At 43.0% G+C, this 15143-nt stretch overlaps 1 protein-coding gene across 4 annotated transcripts in view; it reads right to left on the bottom strand.

The window, feature by feature from the left end:
* Positions 1-10413, bottom strand: part of PHLDB2 (pleckstrin homology like domain family B member 2) — a 64645-nt gene extending 54232 nt beyond the window's left edge. For all 4 annotated transcript variants that reach the window (XM_053935803.1, XM_053935800.1, XM_053935802.1 and 1 more), the window contains exons 1-3: positions 10330-10413; positions 5673-5782; positions 1066-2414 (exon numbers count right to left, since the gene is read on the bottom strand). In XM_053935803.1, the coding sequence (XP_053791778.1) occupies positions 1066-2414; positions 5673-5721 (1398 nt within the window). In that variant the 5' untranslated portion in view covers positions 5722-5782; positions 10330-10413. The remainder of the gene's footprint in view (positions 1-1065; positions 2415-5672; positions 5783-10329) is intronic.
* Positions 10414-15143: the final 4730 nt, after the last annotated feature.

Below are 15143 nucleotides of genomic sequence, written 5' to 3'. Positions count from 1 at the left end.
GAGAGGTATCCCCTTCTCCCACATTCCCACTACCCCTGCATCCATCTTCCCCATGGCTTTTCACCTCCAGCCTGCCCAAAAAGTGAATTTTCCTGCAGGCTTGCCGTCTGTATGCAAACCAGACAGGTTCAAGAGTTTCCTATTGCCATTTTGCTCAGATTCATAAGATGTGAATTAAGGCATACAAATGTAAAATTAATGTCTCAAATTTAAGACTCGGGACTACCAATTGGCCCATCTAATGACTCTGTTTCTATGTGGATGATAAAATATGTTAATAGGATCAGAGAGTCCCAAAGCCACTTTGAAAACCCTTTGGAAGAGCTGTTATGTGTTCTTCCAGAGATAGTTTCAATACAAAACTGTTTCAAACACCTCTGTGGGTTCTGAAGACCATTTTACTTTTCCTACCCCCAAGTTGTTTCAGTATACATACATTACATTTTACTACCTAGATAATCCCAAGCTGAGGCAGTATGCACCGCTTTACACCAACTGAGACTAAGAGAGAAACTGTCCCCCTCTGCTACTCTCCATTTTGGGAGGGTGAGAAGCAAGGAGGCCTCTATTTTAATGAACATGCTCAGAAGGAAAAAATGAAAACTAAGCAGAAAAAACTCTGCTGATGGCTGTTTAGCCCACACCAATGTATACCTGACTCTACAGCACACAAAGCTGAGCGGAATCTCTTTTTCTTTGCCCACTTACCACAAAACAGTGCCATCATCTAAAACAAAAAGTCCTGCAGGATCCCTGCAGTGTCATTTGTGGGTTTTATGTATGCAGACATTTTAATACAGCCTGCAGGATAACAGAACACAATTTACATGGGTTCCAACATTTTTCCAGGGTGGCTGAATGGTACTGTCTCTGCAAGCAGCATGCTTTGCAAGTGTCAGCTTCATGGACTATGATAATAAAAAAAGGTATCTGGAGCAGGCTGCATTTGAATTTCAAAACAGAGCAGCTTATTCTTTGCTGTACCTTCCTGATGGCTAGACCTGGGATGGGTGTCTTGCAAATGCTAAATATCAGACATAACTAAGGAGAAGACAAAAAAATTACCAGCCGTTCCATCTCCTGCTCCCGAAGTCGCTCTTCCCTCTGCCTCCTGTGATAGTCCATGAGGTCTTCCCTTCCTGAAATTGAGCTAATGCTGTTCTTCCGCTCTCGCATAGACGTTTGCAGAGAATTTGGTGTCTGTCTGTAACTTTCCAGATCTGGGTCATCAAGTTCCATGGAACTGGTGGAAAGGTTTCTTTGGACAGAGAATGACCTGTCAAAATCCACTGGGGAGAAAGAACTACTGGGACTTGTTCCTGAGAGTCCAAGTCTATCAAAATCATCAGGGAGATATGGGGAAGAAGGTGCTAAAAGCATTTTTTTAGCAATACGAGGGCTTGCAGGAACATTGAGAGTTGAATTGACATAGGGATTACTCCTGGAGACAGAGTTTCCATGTGGTGAAACACCTGAGCTGCAAGAAGAAAAATTCAGGTAATTATCAGCATCGAAAGCATTCTGAGGTAGATCTTTTTCTCCAAGTTTTTTTCTTTTATTATTACCCAGAGAGCTTCTGGGGGGCAAACTTAATGGCACCAGCTGGTTTTCTGTTGATTTATAAAGTCTGGGTAGGGAACGACTGTACATTCCCATATGACTTAGAGATCCACCAGAGTATTTCCTAGGCCGTGAGCCCAGAGTTTCCATCATCCCATCCTTGTACTTCACTGGCTTTATGTGAAGGGCCAGACTGTTTTCAGCATTCATTCTCCTGCCTTGCTTTGGGCTGGAAGGCATGCTGGCTGCCCCAGAACTGCTACAAGGTGAAAGCACCAGCTCATTCCCTGAGCTTCCATTCCACATAGTCAGAAGAGAGCCTGAGATCTTCTTTGACTCCAGCATTCCTGGGAAGTAGATGTTGTCATAAGATTTATTTCTCTGACTGTACTTTGAGTAGTGAAACTTATCCATGTATCCAAGGGATTTTTCATTTTCTCTGCTGGCATGGATATCAAAATCTGTCCTTCCTGAACTATACCCACTGAGGGATGGAGACATGCCTGATATGGAACCCAAATGCTTTACAGAGATGTTTTTATCTGGAAGATATGGGCTTTCACAGGGGAACTGCTTTCCTCCTTGAATTTTGTTAATAGAGTGTGTATTTTTAACACTGGTGGAAGGATTAGGTTTAATTGGCATAGGTTGTGAAAGGGTTAAATAAGAGCCAGCATAGTCCCCATTTGTTTTAAATTTAAGTGTTGATGAATATTTCTTCGTGTTGAGGTTTTCCATAATATCCTGGAGACCATTTTCAAGGGAATTCGCCACAGAACCCTTTCCCAAACTAGCATTTTGTAATTCCAGCTGGCTTTGTGAGTGGCTATAGTTTGCCATAATCTTACTGGAATCTGTAAAGAAGACCAAACAAGAAAAAAAAAGTTAGCAAGTAAATAGCCTCTTGCACATGCATGCCTGCAAAATAATGTGAACACTTTTTGCAATAATTACTGTGCTTGTAGTAAATGCATCTCAGATCACTAAGCAGAGGAGGAGATGAAACAATCATCTGTTTCTGCAAAAGATGGGAGACTGAAAAAGAAGGGGTAGAGGCACAAAACCATACCAAAATCAGCAACACAACTGGAGAGAGGCTAGACTCTTTCTTTGCTGTCCTATCCATTGCAGGATAGGACGATGGATAATGGCTCAGCCTTTATAATCCTGAGCCTCTTGAGATATCCATGAAGTAAGGAAGAATTATTGTCCTGATGTTTTACAGCTGAGGAACTGAAGCACAGCGAGAATATGCAATGCAGACAGCAGAGTAAAAATCCAACTCAGGTCTCCCAGGGCCAAAGAGATAAGATACTGCTGTGGATCACCTCTTCCTTTAATCTGTGCAGCTAGTGCATCTGAGCCCCAGTACACTAGTGAGTTCAATTTAAAGCTCAGTAGGAGTTTGTCACCTTTCTGCTTACTTAGTGGATGGTCCTGCAAAGCTTAATAGGAAAGTACAAAACCAAGGCATGTTTTTCAAGGTGTTTCAGCTCATTGCTCTAAAAATACAAGACTGTAACTACATCTGCAAAGAGCACTTTGGTTAAAAGATAACCTTAAGGAAGCAGAATGCTAGGTTGCATGACTTAATTCAAAACAACAAAACCACACGACTATTAAAAATGCTGCTGGGGCGGAAGGCTACAGATCCTAATGACTTTGCAAAAATCCAATTTATACTCAGGAAGAGAGCACAGACCAAAAAAGCCTTTGCTGTGGTGGATGTTCAACAATGTATCAAGCTCTAGCATACAGTTCTGAGCTCTTTGCCAAAAGCAAAGAAAGGAATTCAGCTCCTGACAGTGCCTGTTACTGCAGGAGATAACAGGACCCCCAGCAGGTTTACATTTAGTCTTCAGCTGATGTAAAAATGACACCATTAACATTTACAGCAGCTCCTGGTTTGTGCTAGTCTACACTTTGAATTAATAAAGCATTCCTGAGTGTCAGTTACTGCAGTGCCAGCAAGTGTTGTTTCTGAAAATAAGGGATTTACTCTGGGCTCAGTTACATTTCACCTGTGACTTCAGCTTCCTCATGAGAAACTGAATTTCAGCTTGTCACTCGGTGGGAAATTCTAATGTGTAAAGTGCCCTTAACATCCTCAGAGGCAATACTTTAGTCCAAGTAGCCCTTCAGGCAATTATATGAGCTAAGAGACAGAATTTGGGACTCCTGTCTGCCACTAGAGCTCACATGACCTGGTTCCATTGAGAATCACTAGGTTCAGATCTTGTGGAAGGTGGCAATGCATTCTTCACAGGGGTCCTGGTTTCTGGAACCTTCCTTGCTGATAAGGCGCAACGCCACAGAATTCACCACAGTCCAGGGCATCAGCCGTGCTCTGCTTCCCAGGCTTCCCCTGCGCCACCCAGGTGTGCAACTACAGCTTCTCCTCGGTTATTAAGGAAGAAAGCCATAAGTTTGAGAACAAGGGTAACCATCACTACTAATGGAATTGAATAGGCAGAAGATAAAAGGAGCCAGCATTAGGGGATACAAACAAAAAAATCAAAGTAAAATACAACACCTTCTTGACCACAGTGGACCTGGTTAAGCAGTTGTTAATTACAAGCTGTGATAGTGGCCAAAAGCATTAACTTGCACCTTCAAAACTAACCTCAAGTCTACCACTACACAGAATTCAATATTTTTATGCTGGCTGCAATTATGGGATTTATATTATATTTATAATTTTAACACACTTATTATGATGATACAACTATCTAAGCTGCCTTTGAACCAGTGAGCTCACAGAGTTCTCCATCACACCATCACCACTTTGTGCGGTGAAACTGCAGTTTCTTATATTGTGATATTTTACTTGACATTTTTTAGCTATTTTCATAAATTTTGATAACAGCAATGATGAAGTTCAAATGAACAAAAGGATAAATGTGACGCAAATTCAAAAGAACTCTTGTCAGGACAAGAAAACATCATCTGGATAAATGAAGCATTCATCATATTAGTGGTGTTTTAAGGAAAAAGAATAACATGTAGAAGTTATTTAGGAGCCCAGATGTAAAGCACAATGTATATGCCTTTTATACTTAACCTTTCATTGTGGAACTGACCCTAATTTCCATCTAAGTCTCACTTTCTTCTCCCCTCTTCCAAATCTCTCTTAAAACTGAAATCTAACTTCATATGAAAATTGTACTGTCCAAACCTTAACTAACACAGCTAAGTTCAAATATTTTTGCATAAATTTCACTGGCTCCTCTATAAATAGCTTGGCAGACATATTAATGGGACATTAATAATTGTTCATTACTCCCTTGCAACAGCAGTAGGACACATTTAATCCTTCAAAGACTGGATGCTTTTGCCAAAAAACAAGTTAGCTCATGGAAACTTTCATGCCTGTTCACCACAGCAGTGAAGGGTTCATTGTATTTGAAATCCAAGTACAGTAAGAAAAGGTCACGATACCTTCATGTAGCCACTCCAGTTCAGCTTTTCTCTACTATCCCTTATGCCAGTTCTTCTGTTTTTGCTTCCAGTGCCACAGTGCCTACAGTTATACAGTTAAATCCCAACTGGATGACAGTACACATTTAAATAAATCATAGCTGCTTCCCACCAGCCAGATCTTGTTTGTTTTGTTTATTTTTAGGGTAATGTTTGAGTAGAAACTTGATGAATATGCCAGGATGCATGCAGCTATGGAGACTGAGGATGGGAGCTTGCTCGTGATGTGCCCTGAACCCATCCTGCATCCAGGTCAGACCCAGCTTTCATGCTCAGCACAAGGGTCCCCTGTTTAGCAAAGTATTTGCTGCCTGGAGCTACAGAAGGAAATTCTTCCATTTTTTTTAAATTTTTATTTTATTTTCCCTCCCTCATTCCTTTTCTTCCTTTCCCGAGTTGTTTAGCTGAAGGTCACTGATATCTATTCCAGACAGGCATTAAAGTGATGGGGGAGGGTTAGCTGTCTGCAGCATATCCAGCTGTGGCCTTGTTCTGCCTAGTAAATGGAGTTAGACATGGAATAAGAACAGAGCACTGATCTTATCCATGTGTCAGGAGAATTAAAGGGCCAAAGTCAATTAGAAATTCTGAAAGATCTCAATGCATTACAAATAAACTTCATTTTAATTGATTACCTGATCCAATATTCTGGAAGGAGGAGAGGTTACTTCTGTTTGGCATCATATTTCTCTTCTATGGGAGGGTTAAAATGACACTAATTTGAGTGAACCAGATAAATTTTGACCTGCAAATAAAGTACAAAAGGAAGAAAAATGACATTGTGTTAAGAAGTGTATCCTGGGAACATTTTTTGAGTGCATAATATAGAACACAATTGGCTTTTCTTATAGTAAAATTTCCAGAGACAACTCAAAGAGAAATATGTTAAAAGATATTTGGAAAGGACACTCCATGTTTAATACATGGAAAAAAAAGTGCCAAACCTGTCTGCAGCTGGTTTATCCTTTTAAAAGTACATATAATTATTTTGAGATCAAGCCATTATCTATGATCCTGACTCTGTACAGGCAGTTACTAGTCACAGTTCCTGAGTTTTGTCTGTAATCCTGTGGCTTCCTTAAGAAATCACTAACAAGGTTTCACTTCACTGCTGAAGACTTTTGTTTGGAAAGCCCACAGCCCAAGTTCAGCCGATGCAACACTAGCATCCTGCAATCATGAATAAAGCTATGCAAAACCAGGTATGTGATCCAAAACAAAGAAAATGTTTTGGCATGCAATGATTTCTGAGTTTCCAAAGAAGCCAGACTAGGAATGCAAAGGGAAACTTGAAAGTTTGTTTAACATCAAATTTTTAAATTGATATGGCTACAAGAGAGATTTGGTTTAAAAGAAATGCCAAAATTGAATCCCAGTCACTTAAAACTAAAATTAAATCTAAACCAAACAGAAGACCTCTAGTGAGTTGCTCTATTAACAGATTTATTTATTTTTTATACACATCTATTTTTAAAAGAAAAAAAAAATTAAATTGCATCAAGTGACAAAATTAATGGTGACCATCTGTAGGTCCTCTGGGCTTAGCTCTGGACAAGCAAATAGAAATGTGTCAGAAAAACAAGTAAAGAATGGAGACAGATGTCTGAGCTGTCTAGAGACAAGACACCTATTTAATTAACTACAGTCATCACAACCCCAAGGTTGCAGGTCTGTGGTGCACAGACTTTCTGTGCACACTTTTTCATGTTATTCTCCTGAGAGGACAGGCCTGGGAGAAGGGAGCTGGCTGCTGATCCTTGCAGAGGGAGGCTCCTTCTCTGACCTCTGGCTTTTGCCTCTCCTGCTCCCCACAAGCTGCTCTCCCAAGGGAGGCCAGACCTTTCCCTCTGTTCCCCAGGAATCCCCCTGTGCTGGCCTCACTTTGTAATGCTTTTTCTTTCTCTGTAGAGGTCATTTCTCAATCCTAAGGGAAGTTTTAACCCCACAGTGCATTCTGCCCCTCACAGCAAGATGCAGGTTCCTTTAAGATCACATAATCTGCTGTTCCTGAAAACAGCACTACTCTCCAAGGAGCCAGAGAACAGGAGCCCCCCCAGAGCAGTGCAGCTCCTGAAAGGACTCACCCACATGTCCAGGCTCTCCAGCACAACAGGACTGAAATTCTGCAGAGCAGCTGATGGGGAAAACCTGGGCAGCAACCCAATTTTCATCCTCAAAAGGTTATTTTATTGACATGAACATTTACCATCCTTTTTACCTCATTTATCTTCCAACCCATGGACAGACTCCTTCCCTAGTTCCTCCCAGCTTGTCTCAGATCCTCCAAACTCAAAGCCTGCACAGCCTCCCAGGCACCCAGCTTTGCTGCCCCTGGACCCCCAGCACAGCTGCAGCCACAGGCAGCTGACCCCAGCAGGACGTGACAGGGGCTCTCCCACTTGTCTGCAGACCAAACACTGAAGAATCAGGACACAAATCCAGTTAATACTGCCACTATGTTGATACCTTGGCATATTGCTCATGTTATCTCTATTGAAAATACTGCACTTTGTGCCCAGAGGTCCCCAAAAAAGAACCAAAAATTTAATTTTTCAGGCCATGTTCAACTTAACACAGAAAACTCGTGACACTCAACATTTCACAGTTGTCTGCAACAAAGATGTCACTGTATCATTGAACAGAAAAACAAAACTTGGAATGAGAAGACAGAACAAAGGGTTGGTTAAAAAAACAAGAAGATTTATTGCATTTTCTGTGTCTCTAATATTACTAATTTATGATAAAGATCACCAAATACCTCATCCTTCCTATCTTGTGAGGTGACAGCTACCACTTTATCAACGTGACAAACATTAAGGAGAGCACAGCTGAAAGGGAAGGGTTTCTATGCAATTAAAATTTCAATCTTTTATTCAGTTTGGTGAATACTTGGGTTTTCTAATAACCTTTTTTAAGGTTAAATATTTATATGGTTTCATTTCAGGTTTGAGAACTCATTACACATCTCCTTTCCTAGAGGATGAGAGATCAGAGAAGTCATCACTTAGTAATAATTGTATTTGAAGGGGAAAAGAACTTTTTAAAAAACTTTCCACTCTGAGCAAAACCAAGAAACAATCAATGAATTAACGAGCTAATGTAACAAACAGCTCAAAATCCACAGTATATCTGCTCTCATGAAATCATATTCTTTCAGATGAGGTTATGCAGGGCCTCCAACAAGGCTGACTCTCGTTACAGAGCACATGCCACACTCTGCTTCGTCTGGAATGAAGCAAAATTATTTCATCTGGGATTTATAAAGTCATCTGAAGTGAATGTATACAGCATTACCAATCGTGTTTCATCTCTACAGTGCCCAGGCCAAATTAAGTTTTGTTTCACTAACAACCAGAAGAAACAATGATTCACAACTCAAGCAGAAAGTCAAACAAAGGATTCCAATTTTAAGATATTATAACACTGGGTGGCTTTACAGTAAGAGCTCTTTTCCCTTGTGCAGTGGTTTAACCCCAGCTGGCAACTCCAGCCCCCCCAGTTGCTTGCTAACCACTACCAAGGATGAGAGAGAAAATCATAAAAGAGGGAAGACATGTATTAAATTAATGGCAGTTGGATAGATAAAACAAAAATCATGTACAAAGCAAAGAAAAATAAGGAATTAAACCCCTAGGAAAGCAATGTTCCGTCACTCTGAATGTTTGAGACCCTTTTTCCTTCTTCTCCCAGCTTTATATGCTGATGATGACCCATAGGATGTGGGATATCCCTTGGGCCAGCTGTCCTAGCTGTGTCCCCTTCAAATTTCCCATGCCCCCTCAGCCTCCTCACTGGTGTGGCGTAAGAAGGTGAACAGTCCTTGACTCAACAGAAACAGTACATATCAATAACTGAAAACATCAGTGTGTTATCAACATTATTCTCATACTAAATGCAAAACACAATGCTGTAGCAGCTAGCAGGAAGAAATTAACTGTACCCCAGCCAAAACCAGGACACTTTAGTGTAGGAGCCAAAAGCTGCAGCTCAACCAAGTCACAAGTACACTACTTGTGTACACAACACTTCCCAGCATTTCATCTATAGATTTAGGGAGAACTTTTCCCAGCACATAAGCTTCTCACCTATTCTTTACTTCTGCCTGGGCTGATACCCACCTCCCTTTAGCAGAGTCTGCTCTGGCACCCACTTTGCTCTTATGTTACCAATCAAGAAGGTTGCAGTGCCTCAGGCATTGCCAAGGCCCTTCTCTGACTGATAATAAACAGTTTTAAACAAAACTCTCAAACTTGGCCCTGTATCTTTTAAGGCTTTTCTGCTTTCATTGTTTTTTCATTTTCAGTTTCTCGCTGAACATTAACATTGGCTTCCTACAGCTCCTGGCACCTCTATTGTCTCTGACATTTCTGTTCAGAAACTCCTACAGCAGTGTATTGCCATCTTGGAAAACAGATGAAACCCTAGCTGATGGAGGGTGAGGACAAAAGCCCATCACTAGCACCGCCTGCACATCATTAGAGTTCAATTTGTTCTGCAACAAGATCTTCAAATGATTAGGGTCTGTTTCAACTATTCCAATAAAAGACACACTGTTTTGGAAACGAGAAAGCCTCTTGAATTTTCACACTCTGAAAAATTTGGTGAATGAGTGCTGATGGCTTCAGTGTCTGGAGATCTCATTTTCCCACAGTAAAGCACACCTACGTGCATAAACAGACTGTTCCATCACCAAGCTCATTTACTTTTCCCTGCATAATCTCAGGACAATGTACTTACTCCTGATTAAATCAAACCTGGTTTAATTCCTGATTTACTCTGCTTATTTACAAACAAAATCTTGATAGGCTCAATCTGATGGCAAAGTAAAACTCACTGGAATCTACTGTTTACCTCCGAAACACGTGGAAATCCGCCTTTCCCCAAGCCTGCTGTCATACTAAAACAATATATTCACAGAAAGGCACCTGCATAATTTGGTGGAGATTCTGTACCCATGAATGAACACATCCTTATGAGACAGCAAAGTCATCTCTGCCAAAAACTGGACAACTCAGCAAGGCTGTGATCTAAAAGTTGCCTTAAACATCCTTCTTCATTTCCTCCTCCTCCTCCCCCACAACATAATACACTAGACCCCAAACTACACCTAATTTCTTGCCAACATAGTCCTGAAATCTCTTCAGTTCCTGTCTTTTCAAGATATAAAACCTGCAACACATAGGTCCTTGCATGCAAGCGAGCATAAGGTCTGGTTACAGGCAGAGTATTTTAGCTCCTAAAATTTACAGCTTGGCACCTTCAGCAACACTAAATAGATTAAAAATCAAGTACCTGTGAATCATATTTGACTAAGTCACTCCCTTGAAATCCTGCAGGCTTCCAATGTGGAAAAGGGAGTGGCAGAGGAAGTCGCTCTTACGGCTTACCTCTTCCTCTGAGAAATTATCACGTTGGATACTGGAGAAGAGGGAAAAATAAAACAGTGCAACAGAAAACACCCTGAGTAACATTATCCCACTCATAAACCACATATATTTTACTGTAATAACCCACCTCTACTACTCCAAAAAATTGCACTTAAATATGACATTTTTAATTACTCTGTCTTACTGTTAAAACATGATTCTCTCCTATTTGATAAGGATTGATGTTGCAGGCATTGCCACATCAATTGCTCTTTCCAATAGATGGACATAATCATTTTAATCAGGTCATGACAGCTGACGATTTTAAACGCGCATCAAGAATGAAAACATTCATTACCATGTAAACACTACGGTTGGGTGACTACAAACAGGTTTGAGCCACTGACGTATGAGACACAAAAATGCTGGGGAAAATGCTGAAGCTTTCTAACTTTTGTGCCACAACAGCTACTCTTACCTGAAACTGAAACTGTTAAAGCACTGATTTCAATGAATCTAAACTAATTCCTATGCATTTGCTAAGACAAGATACTAGACCACCTACTCAAACAGCATTACTTTAGTAGATAGACACCACTGCCTCTCCTTACCTTAGAGTCACACTAGCCACTGTTTCATCTGCAGTAGCTCACTGAGATAAGCTGAAGAAAGGAGGGTTAATTCTTTTCTGCTCAAACAAAAGCCCCAGACAGGTAGAAACATACAAGAAGAGATTTCTGTTAAAACAATGAACTCCTTTCATCATGCAGAAAGACGGGGTTGACAGAGGACAAGCCAAACTCCAGCCATACTCATCTTTTCTATTTTGGTACCTTTCTGGTAGCTAAGTTCCAGAGTTAGTTATCTGACCCAATGACTGTATCATCTCATGACAGTAGTAACAAGCTTCCTGGTATAATTCTGATGCTATTTCATTAACTCCTTTCCTATTGAAAAGTTGAGTATGCTCAAAAGATTTGCAAACTGAAACTTTAAAGTTTCACACAGAGATGGCAAACAGAAAGCTCTGCTGGTGGGCTGTGACTGCTTACTGTGCAGACTAAGAAAACCAAAACCAAACAACATAGCTGGTGTACAAATAAATATACTTAAATACTCCAGACCAATATAATTCTCACTCCTGAAGCCAAATAAATACAGACTTTGTTAATCTAAAATAGCAGGAAGGGTATTGAGTGTAAAACAATTATGTATCCAAATTAATATCATACCGAAGCAGAAATTCTGTCCATACAAGAGCAGAAAGACCTTAAAGAGAAGTTTTGCTGTTCTCACCCTACTTGACATGACAAACTTGCCCCTAGGACACCCCTGAGAAATCCAATGAGAACAGGTAGGTAAGGCCCAGAAAATCTAAGCAAATAGAAAAACTGATCAAAACAAATTCATCCACTCTTATTCTTTTTTTTTTTTTCTTGGATGTCCTTACCATTTTTCTCACATCTATTGCATTTTCCCACTCTCAGACAACCTTTGCCCATGATCTGTTTTCCCCTTTGCTGATTTCTTTCACTGCCACTTTGTGCCTGTCACTTCCTTCCGTTAATCAGTTCTCTCCAGTGCCCACTTATTCTGATAGTTTCTGTCTCTCCTGTTTCACTTGTCCATTTCTCCTCAATTTGTCTCCTTCCGGGGATGCTTGCCCCATATTTCCAAACATCCCCTCTAGGTCTTTAATGCTTCTTCATTTCCCAGCACTCTCAGGGCAGCAAGCATGCCCCCAGACTAAATGCTTCTCATCATACATGCTTGACAAACCCCACCAAGGCAGTGACAGCTCGAATGGGACCCGTTGTGGCTGCTGTGCTGCCAAACCATGTGTCTGCCTGCGCCAACACGGGGCAGCATTTATCAGCAGGTCCCAGGACTGAATTCCCTGGGGCAAGGAACAGAGGTGCTACACCTGCCGTTACATTGTTTACTATAATAAAGGAAGTTAAATGAAGTGGTTCGCTTAAAAACTGACTCCACCTGCACGAGACCTGAGCAAGAAAAAAACCCAAACTTGGTCATATTTACACAGATCACTGTACACTGTAGTCTCTGGAGGACCTTCTTTCTACGGGGGAAAAATCCCTTTGGATTACTGTGGCATCTTGGATGGGCTCCACCAGTCTAAAACAAATCCTAAATGAACAATGTTTGAGCACCTGCTCAAAACACCCAGAACATCGTTTTGTAGCTGCTTGTTTAATTCAGTGGGAAACACTGTTTGCCTTGCTGGCAGTTACTACACACCAGAATTAACCGTTCATTTTAACAAATTAAAATGGAAATAATACACTACATGTGCAGTGAACACAGCATTAATCTCTTCATTAACAATCACCAGCATTTGCCCACACCTACTTTGATTATTTCAGCTTGTCTCTGGATATTCAAGTGGAAAAGACAAAAAAGATGTTCCCATTTAAACATCTTCAGTACTTCTCATCCAACTCCAGCCTCAAGATGGATCTGCAACCTTTAGCTCACCCAATCTCCACTTCTTATCTAAACCCACAATACTTTAAATTTTTCATGATGGGCTTTGTTCCTTCTCAACAATAGTCAACTGATGCCTTTGACTACTTCCAAGGATATGGTTGATAATTGTATCTGATAAGCATAGACAGTAACTGATATGGAAAAAAAAAGACCACCCTTCCTGCCCTGGCTGATGGCAAAGATTTCCATTTCCTTAGTAAAAAGAGACAGCCAAATGAGTTGATTTAGCATTTATCAAAATGGAAGCAGGATAAATTACTGGTGTAGAAAAGGAACTGTGTAAAATGAACTATATAGAAAAGGTAAGATGTTACTACTTGACACCCCTAAAGGTATCTCTTTTTCTGTAACCCTCTTAGTTCAGACTACCCCTCCCTGTGACAGCAAAGGTAGGCACTCTCCCATCTTCTGATCACTTAATCTCCTTTCTTTCCTACACTGCTTCCTTCTGCTGTGGGAAAGCAAGCCCATCCTCACCCTTTGCAATTCCATTCTATCATGCCTTACTTCCTCCCATCTCTGATCCTTTCCCATGTTAATAACTAATTTTTGAGGACATTATCCAGAAGAATATAGCGAATGCTAAAAATAGAAAGTTCACTAAACATGAAAATCTGCAAAAAAGGCTGCTCTTGTGTCCCTCTTCCTCCAAAAGAGAGTGAAGGTGTGGCACAACAATGAAATATTCACCATGTTCTGACTGGCAACATGTTCTCCCAGATGCCCTGAAGATGCAGACACAGAGAATTCGGGCACGTGCAGAGTCAAGACACAGAGACAAGATGACAGATTGACAAGATAAGCATTTGGAAGAAAAGGGAACTGGTGACAAAAGCCATGTGTATGGGATCAAGCAAGCACTCGGTGGCAGGAGCAGAAAGCCCATCTCTTGAGTCTTTATGTAAGCGCAGAAAGTCTATTTACACTTCTGCACATGGGTAAACTCCTCAGGCAGCTTTGGGGCAGGAGAAGGAGCGGGGACCGTAGTTTCCAGCCCGTCGTTCCCTTTGCTCTTGGGCAGCAGATATCTTCCCGAGAAAAGCTCTGATCTCCAAGCTGAACTCACCACCGAGCGCGGGGCTCCGGGCGCCGCCGAAACCCACCCGGCTGCTGACAGGGCTACAAGAGGGGGGACTTAGGAGATCTGATTCTGTCAGGGGACATGGAGCCCTAACCCCCGATTTCCGTCCGCAAGCCGATCCGCCGTAACGCTGGGTTCCTGTCGCTGAACTCCGGCGATGCCGAGACGGCATCCATCGCCGGTTCAGCGCCGGGAACCCATCTCCGCCGGGCACGGCAGCCCTCGCACAGCCGCAGGAGCCTTTATAAGCCACCAGTCGAACAAAGGATCGCGGACAAAGAGCCTTGTCCCACGTCTTCCCCTCCACCAGGTAGATTATTTACGATGGAAAACCAAACCAAACCAAAGCAAAGCCAAGCCCCACCGCTCCTCCCTTGTTTACTCGGACCTCGGACGGATGTCCCCGGCGACCCCGGGGCAGAGGCTTTCTTCGCCAGCGGGGACGCGGCAGAACCGGGGGGAACACCCGGACAAAGAGGGAGAAGCGTCTGGCGACGAAAGGGATAGGGAGGGAGCCCCGTCTCTATCAACAGCGGGGTCCTTGCCGAGCCGGGCAGCAAGGGGAGACCCCACCGCCCCCACCCGTCAGACGTGCCAAGGGACCGGAGGCAGGGGAGCGGATAGGGGTGGTGGTGGCACAAACTCCCTTAAAAGTAGCCCAAAACACTGGCCGGTTGCAAGTAGCTGAGCCGGCGTCAGCCTGGGCTCTGCGTGCCCGAGAGGAACCCTCTTCCCAACCCCGCGGGGCCCCCCACCTCTTTCCATCCTAGCGGCCCGGGAGGGCTTCACCCACCCCGCGGGACGGCGCTTCCCCCGCACTCACCGCCGCCGCTCCCCGAGCATCCCGGTTCCCGCCGCCCGCCCGGCTGCAGGAGCGCCGCCGCCCCCGGGAGCCGCCCCACGCGCAGCTCCCGCCCCCCGGCGGGGCCGGGGCACCCCCGCGGGCTGAATGGTTCGCTCCCCTCAGGCCGGGGTCGCGGGAGCGGGGCGGGCAAAGGGCAGCCGGGATGGGGGGGGAAGGGACGGAGCAAGGGGTGGAAGGGCGAGAACGGGAAACGGGCACAGGGATATTCCCGGAGGGGCCGCCGTGGAGCTCTTCACGATCCATAAATATGACTCGCCAGGCAATTTCCTGCCCGCGAGATTAGCTG

The sequence above is a fragment of the Vidua chalybeata genome, chromosome 2 (genome assembly GCF_026979565.1).
Source record: "Vidua chalybeata isolate OUT-0048 chromosome 2, bVidCha1 merged haplotype, whole genome shotgun sequence".
Taxonomy (NCBI): Eukaryota; Metazoa; Chordata; class Aves; order Passeriformes; family Viduidae; genus Vidua; species Vidua chalybeata.
Note: the sequence above shows the minus strand (reverse complement) of the source record. Positions and strands in the feature narration are given on the sequence as shown.